We start from the raw sequence: 20979 nt of genomic DNA on the forward strand, positions 1-20979 counted from the left end.
GCGCTGTGCGGTCGCTGTCTGCTCCATGTGTGTTTGCGTGTTCTGTGATTGTTTTTGGCAGCGCGGTCGTTTTTTGATGGGGTTGGAGGATTAAGAGACTTATAGTGTGGAAAATACGGTACACAAAGACACATTGCATGAAATCTTTCCACAATCTACATTTGCATCACACGCTCCATAAAGAGGGTGTGTGTGTGTAAGTGTGCTCGGGCCCCTGTTGACCCAGTAACACCACTGGTCAAATAATAACTAAGCTCTTGTGTATTTCAGACAAATATTGGCTCTTGTTAACGTTACTTATTGAATTGCAGCTCGTTAAACACTGATGTAATGACCTTCATGTCCCACTGTCCCCATGTCCAACCTGGACCCCAAACCTCCCCAAAGTTAAAAGGAAAAAACAAAACATGATGTTGGACTGAACCAGATATTAGACCGGTGTGAGATAGTATTTTGACCCCCAGAGTATAGAGGCTTTGCACCGTCACATGTCCCCATGGCAACGGTACCTACGCCGCCATGACACCGGGCACACTATGTGATTGACTTCAGCAGCATCGGAGAAACATGGGCAGGTTTTGTTGTGTATTTGGTTGTTCTAGACTCTAGAACAACCTCTATATTGACCCCGGGGTGAACATAGCGCTATAGTAAAGTGACCCCCCTATAGGATTTGACTCCTCTTACTTTTTTCTTTAGTAGTTACTTATCTGATCATTATTTCTCATGTCATTTACTTGTATTATATATTGCTACATATTCACGAACTTTTAAGGTATTTTAAGGAATGTTTTGATGGATAACGACTTGGTATTTTGTGTAAATGTAATGTATTGTTAAAATTACATATACAGAGAAATCATGTCACTTTTTAGATTGTATTTTACATTGTTATGGTTTTTAGTTTGCTTTGTTCAGATAATCCTTAATCATAATGTCAATTTATGCAATGGTTTGTAAGGATTACGACCTATATCATAATTGCAATTAAACTGATCTATTCATAGCATAAAGAAGCCCAAAATAAATCTTTTGTATGACTTAAAAAGACCATTTAACCCACGTTATTTTAAGTGAAGTTATTGATTACAGAAACTATTTAACAAATTTTCTCCTATCATCTGTTTAACTACTCAACTGATCAGTTCTGTCTATTTGAACAAGATTCCAAATCATTATACATCACTTTGATTAACTAACTCATTAATAACGACTTATCTCATTTTCAGTCAAATATGTGTTTCAACAACTAAGTCAATTTAACATTCAAAAGTTATAACAGACATCAAAAATACATCTGAGTTCTTCAAAAAACACTTTTAAATATGTCAATGTTGTAATTATAGTATTAATATTCAAAGTTTTTCGATAGAATTCAAAGTTCTTTATTAATAAAATATAGATTTTCATGGGGGGATCAACATACCATAACAGGATTCTGACCCCAGGCTCAAAATACTATATGTTATGTTGACAGTGTTGGGAAGGTTACTTTTAAAATGTATTCCCCTACAGATTACAGACTTCAAAATGTAGTTTGTAACGTAATCCATTAAATTACTTTGAGGTGAGGAATGTAATCTGAATACTTTGGATTACTTGATATTGTCATGCTTTTTAAAACTACATGAATTTACCAACCACGTCCTGAAAATTCTTGTTTGTTCTTTTTATATTGTCTGAGCCCAAGTCTCCATGAACAGACTTTTGTTTTACTGTAGAGAAGCAAAGACAAGAATCTTAACATAAAATGTTTTGTTTTATCTGCTTATCTTTAAGAAAATAAAAAGTTCAATCTTTCCTTAACCAGATACAAAATATTATTGATAGAGAAATGATTTTTATATGAGAAATGATACATTTATATGAGTATGTCCACCTACTGTTAGGTCTCATACTGTTTAGACCTGGTTTAGTCCTAGTTTAGTTCTGGTTTAGTCGTGGTCTAGTCCTGGTTTAGTCCTGGTTTAGACCTGGTTTTAGTCCTGGTTTAGCCCAAAATGTGAAAACAGGAACATACCGCCCTGTAATCCATTTATTTCAACAAAGTAACTGTAATCCAATTACCACTCACTGAAACAGTAACTGTAACTGAATACAATTACTCATAATTTGTACTCTGATTACGTAACTCCGGTACATGTAATCTGTTACTCCCCAACACTGTATGTTGACCCCGGGGGTACCTCACAGCGGGGTCAAAATCCTACACCACATGGAAACTAAACCAGGTACTAGACCAGGACTAAACCAGATACTAAACCAGATACTAGACCAGGACTAAACCAGATACTAGACCAGGTACTAGACCAGGACTAAACCAGATACTAGACCAGGACTAAACCAGGTACTAGACCAGGACTAGACCAGGACTAGATACATTAGTGCCGAGTACAGAACAGTTTTACTTAATTCCGCTTTATTTATTTCAGAGTTTCATTTTAAAACCAGCACAAACCAGAGACGTCCCAGTGTTTTATTTTGAAGCTCTTCTCACTCTAGTTTACTCTACTGTTTAACTCTAAATGTTGAGGTTAAATGGAACACTCCTGCACAGGTTAATGTTTAGCTCCAGGTTGGCCTGCTGTGTGCTCAGCCATTGTTCTGGTGAATCATGAAGGCAAATCTGTAACCATCATCCAAATTAATGTTTCACCAATCAGCTAATCTGCAGATGGTGCTTACATAACTCCAGCAGGAGCGTTATAGACTTTGGTACTAAAATAAATGACTGTGGAAGTGTCAGACTGCCCATTTCATTAAAACACTTCATATTCTCAGATTTAAAGCTCGAAGTCATGATAAGTCACGTTGATCCCTCCGAGTGTCCACACGCCCGTTTCCCCGGGAGTTTGGAGCCAGTGTCCTCTGTCCCAGCAGATTTATACAAAAACACTGATTTGTTCCACACAGCAAAAACTGGAGGGTTAAAATTTCAGGGTAAAATATTTCAGAGTTGTTTTTAACACAAAAAGTGTGATTTAAACTATTTGGAAGTTAAGTGGGGGTTGGAGTTAGGGTTATTTGCCAAAGTTGATATGGTTGAAGGTAATTCAACTTCTCTTAGTGTTAATTTGGCTCTTCCCACCCACCACTTCAAACTCCTGCAAGAGAAGACCAGTTTGAACCAGTTTTGTACATAATTTCATATTAAATTTACTAAAATAAAGTGTGAAAATAAAACACCTCTGTGTGTTGTTTAGCTAAATCCGGATAACCCAACAAAGTGTTATCTGTTCACTCTCAAAATGTCCATATAACTCTGGATTTCTGGGTTAAACAGGAACTTTGGTCCAGTGTTAATTCATTAACATTTCCAAAAATGTTAAATTAACTCTAGAACAGATTGGACTCATATAAACTCTGAGAAAATGTTCATATTGATTCTGTAAGAGTCCATTTTAACACTCCACTTTTTGCTGAGCAGTTTTATATAAGAAATGTCCCAGGTGAATCCATGTATCATTTGTTCATTTATTTTTCAAAATAAAATAAAAAATAACAAAAAAACAAAAACAAAAAAAGCAACTATTTTCTTCATGATAACGATTCATTTTTTCAGTTTTCAATTTTGTTTCAGTGAATAATGGAAAAAACAGATAACGACCGTTTTCCAGGACCAGGACTAAACCAGGACTAAACCAGGACTAAACCAGGACTAAACCAGGTTGTGGGGAAACTGGCCAAAGTGGTCAAAAGAAGGAGGCAGACAAAAAAATGTCCATTTTAACTAGAGCCCGACCGATATATCGGTTGGCCGATATTATCGGCTGATATGGGCACCTGGGGGCATATCAGCTATCGGCCGATATGCTTGCTGACAGGGGCCGATATTTCATGTGGGCATGTGATACATTGTTAAAAAGCTTAGACTCTCTACATTCTGTTCATTTAATCCAATTTACAGACAGATAAATGTCCTAATATGTGGCTCCGCATCAGTATTTATCTACGGAGTCATTTGTCTGTGTGTGTCCGTACTGTCCCTGAACACACCACAGAGTCGCGTCATTCACGTGTGTTTGTTTACACCCGCAGCGGTGCACAACACTGAGATTATATTCTTTTTAAAGACAATCGGTTTGAGTCTGGATTAAAAGGACATTTATTAGTGCAGATTTGTGATGTGAGGAGGAGCCTGTGTGAGCGGTGAGTGTTGGAAATATGTCGACTCTGAAGCTAGTTTTTGTCATTAGTTATTGGTTAGCTGCTGTAGCTCCCGCACATAAACAGGCTGTTTTCTATTAGTCATATTGTAAAGTGACTATATTGGCCGTATATTTGTTACAGGACCTGCATTGATATGTAAATGAGCTGTGAACAGACGTGTGAATTATGACATTTGCGCATATAATTAATTACCGCGGCGTGCACGTATTTACGGCTAAAGGCTAATAGCGATTGTTTCTTTACTAGTTATGGGTCGGTCGCGAACGAAATGACTCTTAGAGCCGACTCTTTGAAGGGAACGACGGGAGCCTGATCCTTACTGGGAGCCGTGTTTTCTCTTTCTCTCACTTTTTTTCTCTTCGCCACGTGCAGACTCGTGGTTTGACAGCGGCAGCGGCTGAAAACGAAACTTTGAGAAATTTGCGTGTGCATAAGATAAAAAAGGAGCATTTTTGGCTGTAGTTTAGCATAAAATAAATAAGTCCCGGTTTAGTCCTTTTTCAGTCCTGGTTCAGACCTGGTTCAGTCCTGATTCAGTCCTGCTTTAGACGTGCTTTAGTCCTGCTTGCAACAAAACAATCTGAAGAGCCGCTTGGGAGCCAAAAGAACCAGCAGCTTTTAGTGAGCCGAGCCAAAAGAGCCGGTTCTCTAAAAAGAACTGGAATACCCATCACGAGTGTCTAGAATGTGATGCAAAAATGCCATTAAACCAACCTACTGTCTGTAAATATGATGTAAAGAGGCAGAATAACAATAAATGTTGCCTAAATAAACTCAATTTAAATCCACCAGAGCCAAACCTAAGTTTTTTAAACAATTCAACATTTACAGTGAATTTTTACATCACTAAATATATCGGCGATTATATCGGCTATCGGCAGCTCCAACTCCCATTATATCGGTTTCATATCGGCCACAGCAAAATCCATATCGGTCGGGCTCTAATTTTAACCAAAAAATGTATTTTGCATTGCACCGTGAATCCGTAGAAACAAAATGAAAAATTACATATTTACAAAAAATAACTGCTTAAATAAAGGTAAAAGCAACAGAAATGAACAAAACAAAGGAAAACCCCACGTGCACACGGCTGCACTGATGGTGAACCCCGAACAGCTGAACTGCTCCACTTTATATTTCCCAGACAGGAAGTCCCTCCCCCTGGGTCAGCTCCAACACACACAGGTTAGTTTGTCCTTCAACTGTCCCTGTTTCTCGGTGTGTTTTATATTCTCCTATGAGAGTCTAAATCCCCTTTAACTAATAGTGCTCCAAAATAACCTAGAAACACTGAAATAACAAAATCATATAAAATCCATAAAAGAAAAGAACTGAAACTGAGTCTCCCCTCCACATGGTCTGACCCAAAACCTTCCCCAAAGACTACAAATATGGCTGACTGAGGTCACGCCCCCTCTTTGTCTCCAGGCCATGTGGCGTCACAGGGAAGTTGGTAAGTTGTCTGTATCACAAAATGAAGATATAACCAAATGGATTTAAAGTAACTGGTGTGAAGTGAATGAACTTAATTAAACAAAGACAACCAGAGACTGAACCAGAGACTGAACCAGAGACTGAACCAGAGACTGAACCAGAGACTGAACCAGAGACTGAACCAGAGACTGAACCAGAGACTGAACCAGAGACTGAACCAGAGACTGAACCAGGTCTAAACCAGGATTAAACCGGCTCTAAACCAGGTCTAAACCAGGACTAAACAAAGTCGACACCAGGACTGAACCAGGACTGAACCAGGACTGAACCAGGACTGAACCAGGACTGAACCAGGACTGAACCAGGACTGAACCAGGACTAAACCAGGACTAAACCAGGACTAAACCAGGACTAAACCAGGACTAAACCAGGACTAAACCAGGACTAAACCAGGACTAAACGAAGTCGACACCAGGACTGAACCAGTACTGAACCAGGATTAAACAAGGTCTAAACCAGGACTAATCTTGGACTTGAGAGAGAGAGAGACGAGAGACCCCAGGTGTCTGCAAAGTGTGATTGGTGTCGGTTGCGTTTAGTCCCGTGGGGCGAGGAGCTCAGCACCAGTCCGTTCACCTGCGGTCACCCGACAGTCCCTACATTCAGTCCTGGTTTAGTCTTGTTTAGTCCTGGTTCAGTCCTGGTTTAGTCCTGGTTTAGTCCTGGTTTAGTCCTGGTTTAGTCCTGGTTTAGTCCTGGTTTAGACCTGGTTTAGTCCTGGCTCCGTCCTGGCTCAGTCCTGGCTTAGACCTGGTTTAGACCTGGTTTAGTCCTGGTTTAGACCTGGTTTAGACCTGGTTTAGTCCTGGTTTAGTCCTGGTTTAGTCCTGGTTTAGTCCTGGCTCAGTCCTGGTTTAGTCCTGGTTTAGTCCTGGTTTAGACCTGGTTTAGTCCTGGTTCAGTCCTGGTTTAGTCCTGGTTCAGTCCTGGTTTAGTCCTGGCTCAGTCCTGGCTCAGTCCTGGCTCAGTCCTGGTTTAGTCCTGGTTTAGTCCTGGTTCAGTCCTGGTTCAGTCCTGGTTTTGTCCTGGTTTTGTCCTGGTTTTGTCCTGGTTTTGTCCTGGTTTAGTCCTGGTTTAGTCCTGGCTCAGTTCTGGTTTAGTCCTGCTTTAGTCCTGCTTTAGTCCTGCTTTAGTCCTGCTTTAGTCCTGGTTTAGTCCTGGTTTAGACCTGCTTTAGTCTTGGTTCAGTCCTGGTTCAGTCCTGCATCACAGTTTAAGTCACAGAAACTGGAAATGGCTGTTATCCGTTTTTTTTTTTTTTCCATTATTCATTTAAACATAAAATCGAAAACTAAAAAACAAATCGTTATCCGCTTTATTAATTTTGGTTTTGGAGCCAAATAATGAAGTCAATAGTTTTTTTGTTTTGTTTTTTGTTTTGTTTGTTTTCTTATTTTTGGTTTTATTTTGAAAAACAAATTAATGAATGATACACGGATTCAGGTGCCCCTACTTTGGACCAATCTGATCTAAACCAGGACTAAACTAAGATTAAACCAGGACTACATTTACATTTACTACAGTTTTAACTAATCCGATCCCTGCCAACAGTAAAGAGAAGCGTAAATTTGTGTTGCCAAAATACAGAAATCCGTGTGAATGACCATAAAGCAAAAAAAGCCCCTCAGATTAAGACTGACACAAGAATTTATTTATACCAAACATCCCAACCCGGGTGTGTCCCAGTTTAGAACTTTGAAAATCTGGTCACCCTGTTCTCTCCTCAAAAACAGACCTGGACTTGTGTTTTATTTCATTCACAAATGTTTGAGTAACACTTTATTATGAGTCTGTCTATGTCTCCAAACAGCTATTTTCAAATCCAGAGCTGAAATGATGAAATGAAAGGTGTGAGGAGTTTAAAAACACAGTGGAGCACTTCCTGTATTCCCACAGAGATAAACTCAGTCTAAATGTGCAGTTTGTGTGTTAAACATATGTGAATGAAACAAAACACAACTAGAAAATAGTGTCACCTTGGACCTTTAAAATTTGACAAAAATTATTATTTTTTCATTTAAATATTATAATTTTACTTCCTACTTTTACTTCCTTTTCCAGTAACTGTCACTTGACTGATGTAAAACTATGATAAAGAGATGCCAAGTCAGAACTGGAAACACATCACAATCACACTTCAGTAAACCTGAGGAGTATTTAGGTAGTAGTAGTCATAGTAGTCACAGTAGTAACAGTAGTAGTAGTAGTAGTCGTAGTAGTAGTCATAGTCATTGTAGTCATAGTTATAGTTGTACTCATAGTAGTAGTCATAGTAGTTGTAGTACCCGTAGTCATAGAAGTCATAATCGTAGTAGTCACAGTTGAAGTAGCCGTAGTCGTCCTAGTCGTAGTAGCTGTGGTTGTAGTAGCTATAGTCGTAGTAGTCGTAGTAGCTGTAGTCGTAGTAGTCGTAGTAGTCGTAGTAGTCGTAGTAGTCGTAGTCGTAGTAGTATCGTAGTCGTAGTAGCTGTAGTCGTAGTCATCTTAGTAGTTGTAGTAGCTGTATTCGTAGTAGTCGTCGTCGTAGTAGTAGTCGTAATCATAGTCATAGTAGTCATAGTAGTCGAAGTTGTAGTCGTCGCAGTAGTACTAATAGTTGTAATCGGAGTGGTAGTAGTAGTAGTCGTAGTAGTCATAGTAGTCATAGTACTCATCATAGTCGTCGTCATAGTAGTCATAGTACTCGTCATAGTAGTCATAGTACTCGTCGTAGTAGTCGTAGTAGTAGTTGTAGTCGTTGTAGTAGTAATAGTTGTAATCATAGTAGTAGTAGTAGTAGTAGTCATTGTTGTATTCAATGCTTTCTGTCCATACTATAATTTCAACCTTTTACAAATTTTTCAAGTAAATCATATTTTTGTTTTTGTTTTTTTAATAATAACATAGATAGATTTTTTTTATTTATTTAAATATTATACTTTTACTTCCTACTTCTATTTCCTTTTTCTGTCACTGTCACTTAACTGATGTAAAACTATGATAAACAGAATGTTTTTATTACACAAACTTGAGTCTTGTGAGATTTAAGCCTTTTAGAATGTTGTCAGGTGAACAGCTCCTTTTCCCTTTTGTTCAGTCGAGATCGATAAGTCCAGGACTGAACAAATGATTCTCGTGAAGATGTGTGGAGTGTTTTCTGTTTAAGAGAAGAACTCAGCCTAAATCTTCAGAGTTTGTGTTTATACCATTTTGGACATTTACAGACAGGGAAAAGACTTTTATACATTCACAGGTGAGGTGTTTCAGTTTGTAGCCGTGGTAACAGCACACTATACAAATTGCACATGTGTAATTAAGTTTGTTAAAAGTGCAGAAGGCACAGCTCCTCGTTGTTTAATGCTGAACTACATGAATAACACAGGTGAGGAAAAGAATGGAATATGGGCCATTTAAATCAATTTCAAGCAAATTTGGCCTGTGATATAATTATATTTGACCCACGAGATCATTAGTGGAGCTGTTAAGGACCAAAATAGTTTGCTTTTATGGTACAAGCATGAAATTTTGCCACATTACTAACACCCCCAGGACTAATATTTCTAGATATGGAACCAAGTCTAAGTCGACCCTGGAGCCGAGAACTGTGCATGTCACAAAATGGACTGTATGAAAATGAGGCTGGCATAAAAAACACTGCAGAATCCCTTTCTTACAGTCTAATTTGCTTAGTTATTCCTTTTGTAATGTTGAACAACATTTTTTCATAAGCTCCAAAGCATTAATGACCATGTGACCATTTTCCTTGAGGCTGTAAGGGTTGTGTGGGCTCCCTGTGGTTGAAATCCAAGTTAATACAATATTTTATCTTTCAAAGCCATATTTATTGGGTTTTTGATAACAAAAACAATTTAAACATCTCTAATGACCTGTAAGTGCCTCATCATGTTTCACAATAGTAATTATTTAATTAAATGCTGCATGGATGTGAGGCATAACCCTAAAAAACATATCAGAGATTTTCCTTAAATTGTTAAACTTATTCAAAGTGCTCTAAGTGCAGCTGCTACCACATTGGCATGAATCTGTACATGCCAAATTTGTCTTTGCACACTTGCATCACCCAGCACAGGCTACTCTGCATCCACACTTGATAAGTTCATAACACGTTCTTTGCCTGGTGGAGCGTGGTCCACAACTGTAACTAGTGACTGTCATCACGCTTGCATCCCCAATCTGCAGGGCTGGGTGGTGTCTTAAAATACTAAAAATTTTAATGGTGCATTATAACTTTTCTGTTTGGGGGTCCACAACCTGCTTCTTTTATGATGTCACAGCTTTGGCTGGAATCTTTCACTGTACAGCATTAAACATATCAATCAATCAATCAATCAATCAATCAAACTTAATTTATAAAGCGCTTTTCATACAAAACTGTAACACAAAGTGCTTTACAGTGATTAAAAACAATCCCACATTTCCATCCACCCACCAACCCAATACCCACACCTGCCTGACCCCACACAACCAGACAACCTAAACACACACCCACACACACACACACACACACACACACACGCACGCACGCACGCACACACACACACACACGGTAAAATACATAAAACGACACATAGTAAGATATGAAGCAGAATACAGGTGAACCAGTTGAGAAAGCACCATCAGAGGAGCCATCTACATCAGGAGCAGAGAGACGTCCACCACCACCAGGAACCAGCACAGGGTCCAGGGGAGAGATGAAGCCCAAACACCAACCCTCCACCAGGAGCCCACAGGACAGACCCAGCAGCCACAGCTGACCTCCGCTCCTGATGCAGAGGAAACACTGGAAATCCTAAAAATATGCCTAAAATAAATGAATATAATAAAATATATACACTAGAAACAAGTAAAAGTATATATAAGGAAATCCTAAAAGTATCAGTCTTGTGTTTATTCAGTTAAGGATTGAAAATGTGTTTATTGCTCAAATACCTAAAATGCAGACATTCTTACATTTAGCGGGTCAGTTGCTTGTGGGACGCCAGTCATTGTGTCCTTAGGCAAGGCACTTCACCCACATTGCCTAGTATGAAAGTGGTGTGTGTGTGAGTGATGGTGGTGGTCACAGGGACCGATGGCACTGATTGGCATGGCAGTCGCGCTTCTGTCAGTTTGCTCCAGGGCAGCTGTGGTTACAGTAGTCGCTTACCACCGGGTACAGAGTGAATGAATAAAGCTGAATAATGATCTGCAAAGCGTCTTTGTGGCATATGTCTGTGAAAAGCAGTATATTAGATTTATAGATTTATAGATTTATAGCTCAAAAATACCTAGAAAAACAGACATTCTGACTGTGAGCGAGTTCGCCTCTCCACAGATCTGACCTGTAATTTGGTCTTGTTTAGTCTCCATGAAGATAGAAAGGTTTAATGCCACATTGTGAAACAATCCATACAAAGCAATAACATTTCAATGGAGACTAGAAAAGTTACATGATGCACCTTTTTTTAAACACCATTAGTTTAGTAGCTTTTTGTTGTTGTTTAATGTTTACTTTCACTTTAAAAACAGCATTGAAAGTAGCTAGTATCTTGATACATATTCTTCTTTATAACTTATATGATAATTTAACATTATTTTCCAAAAAATAAGGTTTAAGCAGTAATTGAGCTCCCAGCCTCGTTTCCATGTCGGCCATTTTGTGACATGCATGGTACTCGGCTTCAGGGTCAACTTGGGCTTGGTTCCATATCCAGAAATGTTGGTCCTAGGGATGTTAATAATCTGGCAAAGTTTCATGCTTGTACCATTAAAGTGAACAATTGTTCACCTTTTTGGTCCTTAACAGCTCCACTACATATCAAATCTGTATTAGAGCTGCCCGCCAGCTACAGATCGACTATAGAGACATTATTTATTTAAAATGTTTTCATTTTATATTCTGAAAAACTATTATTAAACATTTATTTCAATAAGAAAAAGTTAAACATGACATATCTCGAAAGAAGAGAAAACATGCAGATGTTGTTGAAATTTTTAAATAAATATTTAGTTTGGCCCACAACTTAGTCCCAGTAATTTAATTTAATTTTGGCCTCTGTGAATTTGAGTTTGACACCTCTGATGTAGAGTATGGAGGGTGATTGTTTTAGCTCCATTTTGAAGGAAACATACTCAAATCATTTTTTGTCAAGATTAAAAGTGCCCCATCCTGATATTACCTTTATCATGACTGTATGTCCTGGGACAGAAAGACCCAGCATCCCAGCTCCTGCTGATAACAGCTCTGAGGGAAGGAGAGAGTTTGGGTGAGGGACCACGTGAGGGACCACGTGAGGGACCACGTGAGGGATCAGGTGAGGGACCAGGTGAGGGACCAGGTGAGGGACCAGGTGAGGGCCGAGGAGGTGGAGCAGGGGGGAGTTTGGGTGAAAGATGAGTGGGAATAGCTGCGAGAGCCTTTGGTGGTGAAACAGGCAGGCCTTTGTACGGGGGAAAAGTTGAGGATAGTTGGTGCCAGAACTCTTGACCATGTTATATTGATGTTGGTGGTGCTGTTGGTGGTGCTGTTTGTGGTGATGTTGGTGGTGATGTTGATGTTGGTGGTGATGTTGGTGTGGTGCTGTTGGTGGTGATGTTGGTGGTTGTGATGATGATGATGTTGGTGGTGCTGTTGGTGGTGGTGATGTTGGTGGTGATGTTGGTGGTGATGTTGGTGGTGGTGGTGCTGTTGGTGTGATGTTGATGATGATGTTGGTGGTGGTGGTGCTGTTGGTGGTGATGTTGATGATGATGTTGGTGGTGCTGTTGGTGGTGATGTTGGTGGTGATGTTGGTGGTGGTGATGTTGGTGGTGGTGATGATGATGATGTTGGTGGTGCTGTTGGTGGTGGTGATGTTGGTGGTGATGTTGGTGGTGATGTTGGTGGTGGTGCTGTTGGTGGTGATGTTGATGATGATGTTGGTGGTGCTGTTGGTGGTGATGTTGGTGGTGATGTTGGTGGTGATGTTGGTGGTGGTGATGATGATGTTGGTGGTGCTGTGGTGGTGGTGATGTTGGTGGTGATGGTTGGTGTGTGTGGTGGTGGTGTTGGTGGTGATGTTGATGATGATGTTGGTGGTGCTGTTGGTGGTGATGTTGGTGGTGATGTTGATGTGATGTTGGTGGTGCTGTTGGTGGTGATGTTGGTGGTGATGTTGGTGGTGGTGATGTTGGTGGTGGTGCTGTTGGTGGTGATGTTGGTGGTGATGTTGGTGGTGATGATGGTGGTGATGTTGGTGATGATGTTGATGATGATGTTGGTGGTGATGTTGATGATGATGTTGATGATGTTGGTGGTGATGTTGGTGGTGATGTTGATGATGATGTTGGTGGTGATGTTGATGATGATGTTGATGATGATGTTGGTGGTGCTGTTGGTGGTGATGTTGATGATGATGTGGTGGTGTGTGGTGATGTTGGTGGTGATGTTGGTGATGATGTTGGTGGTGATGTTGATGATGATGTTGGTGGTGCTGTTGGTGGTGCTGTTGGTGGTGCTGTTGGTAGTGGTGATGTTGGTGGTGGTGATGTTGGTGGTGGTGCTGTTGGTGGTGATGTTGGTGGTGCTGACACGTTGGCTGGCAGGAATGCTTCTCTCATTCCTCTTTTCTCTCACTGGCTGCACAGGAGCCTGTCCAGGCCGAAGCCTCAGAGTGTACAGGAGGTTTTCCGTCAACACTCTCACTCCACCTGTGCTCAGGTGGGGGCCATTTCCCTCAAACAGGTTGAACAGGTGGATTCCTCTGTGGCTCACACTGACAGTCCGTCTCCGAGCAGCAGTGTATCTCTGACCTTGATGTTTGGCACAGATTGCCTGTCTGCCTGTGCTCTTTTGTTAACTTCATTGTTCTTATTTTGCAATGACAATTCCTGTTCTGTTTGTACATTAACATCAGTCTGTGACAACGGTTAAAATCTGTTTGTTACTTTACTGTGGGTGATATAATGATAGTAGCATTGTCTTTTATCACTCGCTGTGTTGGCTTAGCATTTTGGTCTGTACAAAGTTTTGGAAAAGACACAGTATCACTCGAGTTTAACCCTCTTCTCTGGAAGTAACTCTTCAGCTCAACACTGAAAGTCACTGATCGAGTCTGATGAAGTCCTTGTTCAGTTTCTGAAGCAAATATCCGTGTTTGTAGCTCATTCATTTCTTGTTGAGAGTTCTGACAGTGCTCAGATAGAATTGCCTTGGTTTCTTCCCCCTGGCATGTTGCTGCTCATCAGATGATTTGTTAAAAAATGTAAAAATGATCTTGGAAAATCATAAGTAGACACGTTTCCAGTGCTGGAGGAGGTAAAATGATTACAAAGCAACGTAAAGAAGGAAAGAGCAGGAGCATTTCTTCAGAAGCAGGAAGCAAAAAACATAACATGTCTTAAATCTCACATTATTTTTGGAATATAGAACTTTTAATGCTACACTTAGGAACATTCAAGGTAAATCTATACATCTCCATGGAGACACACAAGAAAGGTGCCATAATGCAGCTTTAACATGTCTGTTGGTGTCCTCTTTCTGCTCTCTGCTTTGTCTTATACTGTTACTGTAGGAATAATCCGTCTTTATTTATTCATAGGGAAATTCTATAGCATGGATTTACCAGGATTAAAAATGCAAAGGGCCATTGTAGTAAAACCACAGAATGGGGGTGGGGTGTGTCAGATGCCCTCCCATCCTCCTGTCTCCCTGTATCAGATGCCCTCCCATCCTCCAGTTTACGGGTTTCAGTTTGTTAGTATGCAAACTTTTGAAGAAAATAATAATAATGTGTGGATTGCTATGGTAATGGTCTTAATTCTGTCTTACCTGTGTGTCAGATGCCCTCCCAGTGTTCACTACACAAACCAGAACTCAAAAAAATTTTTTTTTTAAGTTGATGAACTTAAAAGTCACAATCTTCCAGAACTTAAAATATTGGATGTCTTGCTACTTGTACCTTTTGATAACAGCTAAACTAAATTTGCAGTTAGTTTTCAAACCACTGGAATCATTTAATACAATTTCAGTTTTATATGTAATCCATGACTTTTGTACACACAATCCAGTATATCTGCACACATTAGAGCAGGGGTCTCCAACCTGTAGCTCGGGAACTACCAGTAGCTTTCCAGCCCCTTCCGAGTAGCTCACCAAGGGACATCTGAAGTATATGTGTTGCGCTGAATAACTCAAACTGAATGATGACTTCCGGTCATTGCGCAATTCATACTGGGAAGGATTTTCTGAAAAAGTGAGCATCAAACCTCCATGTTTGTTTTCCCAGTGGGATGTGTCTATTGACAAAGTCGATCTTTTCAAGTCTTTTGAACCATATCACTTTTGTTTCTGGTTCTGATATAGTCATATTTTAGTTTTGGGATTCGGACATCGTAATTGTGTGGTTGTTGGATCCTAACAGCGGAAAACGACTCGAGAAATTTGTTTGCGAACTCCATAAATGCGAAAGGGAATCCGATGTGTGTGACTCACACCTCTGTTCAAACTGTTTCTCTTCCCAACGGAATTGAAAAATAGTGAAAGGTGAAGGTGATGGGCAGGATTGATCCACAGGAAGAACCAAAAAGGAAACATTTGACTGCTTAAATCATCCTGAGTTTGCAGTGAACATTTTGTATGTGGAGCGACAACAAAAAAAACTCCCGTTTGTTAAGTGAGACGTACAGAAGACAAACAGACTGAGCTGCACTTTCTTGTTCTTGTGGTTTTACAGAAACATCACGTCTTGGTCTCTCTGCAGTGGAAGGTGTTTCTTGGTGAACAGTTGGTGCCTTTCGCTTTGGCATTGACTTTTTAAATTCGTAACCGAGGTTGAGTGAGGGATTGGGGTTTTGCTTTGTTGTCGCTCGCTTGAAAAGATCGACTTTGTCAATAGACGCATCCCACTGGGAAAACAAACATGGAGGTTTGATGCTCACTTTTTCAGAAAATCCTTCCCAGTATGAAATGCACAATGACCTGAAGTCCAAGATTCTTGATGCGTGTATTGCATGACTATTACCAATGGTGCCTAGACTGGGATAATGGTTTATGTCGTACAGGCGTCTAACTGAAACCCCATCTAAAGCTTGTTCTCTTTCTTAGATACATTTCTTGTGACCCTTAAAATTTGTAGCTCTCTGACATTTTCGTTTTGTAAAAGTAGCTCAACAGATAAAAAAGGTTGGAGACCCCTGCATTAGAGTCCTCCTAAAAGTCAGGAGATTTACCAGTTGAGGAGTTATACTACATGCAGACTTACATACATAACACATTAGAGTATACACATAGTACATTATACACACATTATACACAAATATTATTTTTTAACTACTTACTTCTAGTAAGTTGTAGCTCATCTATGTTTTTAAGTTACCCTCACTTATACCCACAATAGTTTCCTTTAATCAAAAAATATTAATTAAAATTACTCAAAAAGAAGAACATGTTACAGCAACTTGACATAATTAAGTTAGTAGGACTATTTCTAAACTTTGAGTAAACACAACTTCATCTATTTCATGACTTTGAATGTTCAGGTTTACAGTGTTGTTGCTGTTTTTGCTGTTGGACAAAAGGGAAAACTGTTTGAATAAGTGAAGAGCACTTTCCGACTGTGAGGGTAGAGTTACTGCTTTGGGTTACTCACCACAAACAGACACTCCTATCACTCTGTCGCTCTCTCTCTCTCTCTCTCCCCCTCTTCTTATTCTACTATCTTTCCGTTATCGTTTCTTTCTCTCCATTTTGGGTTTGTCTGACTCTCCTCGTCACAGCCTGCACAGGTAAATGAACCACAACCGTCTTCATTTGAGTACATCAGATTATCTCAGCTTCCTCATTCTGAAACCCATGGATTTGTTTATTTGCCTTTAAGTGTGATGTCATGTCCTGGTCCAAGGTGCATTAGCTCAATGAAAATATTTTTACATTTTTACAATTTACTTGAAAGTGTTAAAAGAGTTAAGAGTGACAGAAAATGTACAGAGTAATCCTGACTCCTGTGTAATCTGTAATTACAAAATTATTTACATGATTTGAAACAATTAGTGGTTAAAAATATGCTTTTGTCTTTTTTCTAATTGTTTCTTGTTTGATGAAAAACAACGCGAGAAATCAGATGTGAAGTTTCTGGTTGGACTCAGAGACTGGACGTGTTTCTGAATCATGGATCTATAATAAGAACTGGACATGAAACTCCCCATCTGTCCCCTTTGCCTCCTCTGTCCCCTCTGTCTCATCTGTCCCCTCTGTCCCCTCTGTCTCATCTGTCCCCTCTGTCTCATCTGTCCCCTCTGTCTCATCTGTCCCCTCTGTCCCCTCTGTCTCATCTGTCTCATCTGTCCCCTCTGTCTCATCTGTCCTCTCTGTCCCTTCTGTCTCCTCTGTCCCCTCTGTCTCATTTGTCTCCTCTGTCCCCTCTGTCCCCTCTGTCTCATCTGTCTCCTCTGTCTCATCTGTCTCCTCTGTCTCATCTGTCTCCTCTGTCCCCTCTGTCCCTTCTGTCCCCCTCTGTCCCCCTCTGTCCCCTCTGTCTCCTCTGTCTCATTTGTCTCCTCTGTCTCCTCTGTCTCATTTGTCTCCTCTGTCCCCTCTGTCCCCTCTGTCTCATCTGTCTCCTCTGTCCCCTCTGTCCCTTCTGTCCCCCTCTGTCCCCTCTGTCCCTTCTGTCCCATCTGTCTCCTCTGTCCGTGCTGGGCTGACAGGGCATCCAGTTTTCATGAAAGCTGGATTTTGTAGAGATTCTTCTGCATTTTCACAACATTAACTTATTTTTTTTTCCTCAAAGCACCTTAAAGTCAGCTTTGTAAGATCTAGTCTAGCCCTGCTCTGAGCTCGCCCTAGTTCAGATCTAGCAGCATTGCTCTGATTGGTCAGAACTGATCACATCAGTTGATCTGAGGTCCTTTTAGGTGGAGATGCACAGCAGACTGAGGTCCTGTGTTGCTCTCTCGTCTGTGTTGGTTCATCCTCTTGTGAAGTGTCTTGTTTCTCCAGTGTGGCACTCACTGCAGTCTTCACTACACTGAATGGAGTAGAGCACATTGCTTTGTTTGGGGCTCAGTGTTTTGTCCTTTGGATGGACCAGTTTCTGTTTTAAAGTGTTTTTGGAAAAGTGGGATTTCATGTAGCCTGAAAATCCTCTGTCGTTTTTCAGAAACACCAGCCATGTAAGGAAGAGTTTACGCCCTTTCTCCTGGGTTCTGATTCTTGTTGTCTTGCTCATTGTTACAGCTCAGGCAAAGCCCTCTCTGTTTGTTGATCCTAAATGGGCTTTCAATAGAGCGGCCCATGGCTTCAATAAAAGCCACGGGCCACTCCTTTGAGGACAGTGAGCTACACATCTGAGCCAGAGAAAAGGATATTTTTGTAAAGAAAGACAATCCTTCCTTGAACAGAAATGGAGACCTCAGATATCATCTGCCTCCCATTTACAACTCCACCCTCAAACCTGAAACAAAGAGAACAACAGGTGAAGCCAGGTCAGGCTCCAAGGTGTGAAAACACTCATTATGGACCTGAATGATTCTGCTAATATGACCCCACAGCAAACAGACAGAAAGTGTAAACAAGTGTGTGTGTGTTAGTTTCAGAGGAGTTTCAGTGTAGTTAGCTCCTCCTGCAGCAGATAGAAGACCGTGTCCACCAGCGTCTGACCACAACTGAACAAGCAGCTTGGATGAGCTGAGACATGTTTTCAACCTAAATAAATGTTTATCCAGTTGACAAATGGAATTTGAGGGATACTCCACACATCTTGGCTCCAACTGATTTTATTGAAAAACTTTCTCCTCTCTCTCTCTGTAACTGTTGCTGTCCGACTCCTCATTTTAGTCTTAAAATGTTCATATTAACCTGCTCTACATGATCCTGGTGTTTTTATTTAGTTATTTTGTGCCTAAATCAAGATATGGACATTATAATGTAATAATGTATAATTATAATGTCCGGCCTTGATGAGCTTCATTTGACTGGAGCTGAATGCCGTGGGTGATGTCACATTCACTTTGTCCACTTCTTTACACAGTTGAAGGTTGACTCTGGAAGTGACGTCTTTACAAGCCTCATATTTGTTTCCTATTTGAATCCTTGTTTTCATATGTGTGTGTGTGTGTGTAAGGTGTGTCCAGGCTGTGTGTTTCATACGTGTTGTGTGTGTGTTTTGTTCAGGACATGGCTCGTCTGTGGAAGAAGAAGGCTTTGGCGTTCTTGGCTCTGCTCATCGCCGGCTGGATGTTTGCAGCTTCACGTCTGGGCTCGTCCTTCAGCGTGAGTCTTTACAGGAGACACACTGGGCTTTGGGCTGAAAATCTCTCAAGGACACAATAGTCAGGATTTAACTAACACAATAAATAACACTTTTATTTAGTTAAAGATGCATTGTGTAACTTTTTGGTTGGGGGTCCGTCACCTGCTTGTTTCGCCCGGAATGTTCCACAGTATGACTTCAAACAGCTCTACCTTACATTTATTCAATTACAGATGGTTTTTCAGCTCAAAAATATGTGAGCGGGGTCACCTCTCCACAGATCTGACCTGTAACTTGGGCAGGTTTTGTCTCCTCATGTGAAACATAACAGACAAAGCAATAACATCACCATGGAGACAAGCATTTGATACACCCTCCACCAGAAAAGTTACACAATGCACCTTTAAATGAAGGTTTAAACTGTCGGAAAAAAGTTTTCTTTGGGAGAAAATTGTCTCTGCATTTTTGTTGGTGGTTTCCGTGCTGATGACAACAGCAGAGTGATTCTGTTTGACAATCACCACAACTTCCTGTATTTCTGTACTTTTTTCACTGATGTAAAACTGTGATAAACATCGACCAGAGAAACCAGAGAAACCAGAGGAACCAGAGGAACCAGAGGAACCAGAGGAACCAGAGGAACCAGAGAAACCAGAGGGACCAGAGAAACCACAGGGACCAGAGAAACCAGACCAGAGACCGGACCAGAGAAACCACAGGGACCAGAGAAACCACAGGGACCAGAGAAACCACAGGGACCAGAGAGGACCAGAGGGACCAGAGGGACCAGAGAAACCACAGGGACCAGAGGGACTCTCCACAAAACCAGGACACAATGAGAAATATGATTTTCTGTCAGATGCACTTTAAGTACTGCAGGTTCCAGTTTGAACTTTGATTGTTGTCATGGAGACCAGAGACACTTTACTCTTCCATCATACGTACACTTTAAATACTGACATCATCAACATTTCCTGGGGGTGTGATGCTAAGTGGAGGCACTGCTCTGTCTGAGGCTCTGTTACTCAAGTTCGACTTTAATGTGAGCTTTGTTTAAACACAATCTGAGCAGAAAGAACTGATTTATCTGATTGATTGATTTGGGTCACATGTTTATTCTGACATTATTTCACAGACAGTCATATTTAACAAACACAGACCGAAAAGGTGTAGGCTGAAACTTGAGCTAATTATGATATGATTATGATGATATCTGACACATCTCTTCTCGACAGGAGAGCTGATTTGTGCTGTTAAAAAAGTCCCTTTCAAATAACATTAGTGTCACAAGCTAAGCAACATTAAGCAACATTTTTTTGGGTTTTTTTTTCAGTTAGTCACTTGCACCTTTTTGATTAGGATTTAACTCCTACTTTTGGCAGTGTTTGCTTAAGTGCACATTGTGTCACTGCTAAACTTTCCACCATGGACATACATGCAGAGCCCCCCAGGCGTGATGCTCCATCAATAGACTATTAATAACTGAATTATAGTCTGCTGAAGTGCATCTTCTGTTTTAGAATCTTTTGTTTTTCTTTTTCCATCACACTTAACCACCAGGAAACCACAAACTGCTGCTGTTTCCTGTTTCAGAGTTTTAGAAGTGACCTGGTTTATCGACAGTGATGAGGAAAGAGGTCATTTTTGTCCTGAGAATGGAACATTTTTACTATCGAATACTTCGTATCTGATGTTCGATGCTTTTGACAACCCTACTGCAAAATAAATCTGAGCTTTAAACAGGAGGTCCATATGGAAAAAAACTGGAAAAAACCTATAAGAATTGACCAGTGTCTTTGTAGTAAATCTTTATATAAGGTTAATATGTGTCATGTGTGGTTTACTCCTGGAAGTGTCCCCGTTTTGCATTTTTATCATACAACTATATTATGAAAAACTAGTAAACATAAAGCGAACATTTTGCATGACATTTACAGGTAATGTGCATGATAAACTACTTTTTCTGTGTATGTTCCATGTAATGTTTGTATTCTTTAATTATATGTTGCAGTTAAAAAAAAAAACTAAACAAAATCTGAGTCAGAAGTGGGATTTGAACCCTGCTTATCCATGTGGAAGTCCAGTGACTTACTAGTTGAGCTAAACA

General features: G+C 40.4%; 1 protein-coding gene across 1 annotated transcript in view; it reads left to right on the forward strand.

Annotated features, from left to right (window-relative positions):
• The window catches only part of LOC110162118 (alpha-1,3-mannosyl-glycoprotein 4-beta-N-acetylglucosaminyltransferase C-like), a 48591-nt gene that overhangs the window by 17968 nt on the left and 9644 nt on the right, over nt 1-20979 (forward strand). The window contains exons 6-7 of the mRNA XM_055159802.1: nt 5599-5623; nt 18794-18892. Coding sequence (XP_055015777.1) covers nt 5599-5623; nt 18794-18892 — 124 coding nt within the window. The remainder of the gene's footprint in view (nt 1-5598; nt 5624-18793; nt 18893-20979) is intronic.

Source organism: Boleophthalmus pectinirostris, unplaced genomic scaffold (assembly GCF_026225935.1).
Source record: "Boleophthalmus pectinirostris isolate CB_2022bp ecotype Guang Dong unplaced genomic scaffold, ASM2622593v1 HiC_scaffold_2823, whole genome shotgun sequence".
Lineage (NCBI taxonomy): Eukaryota > Metazoa > Chordata > Actinopteri > Gobiiformes > Gobiidae > Boleophthalmus > Boleophthalmus pectinirostris.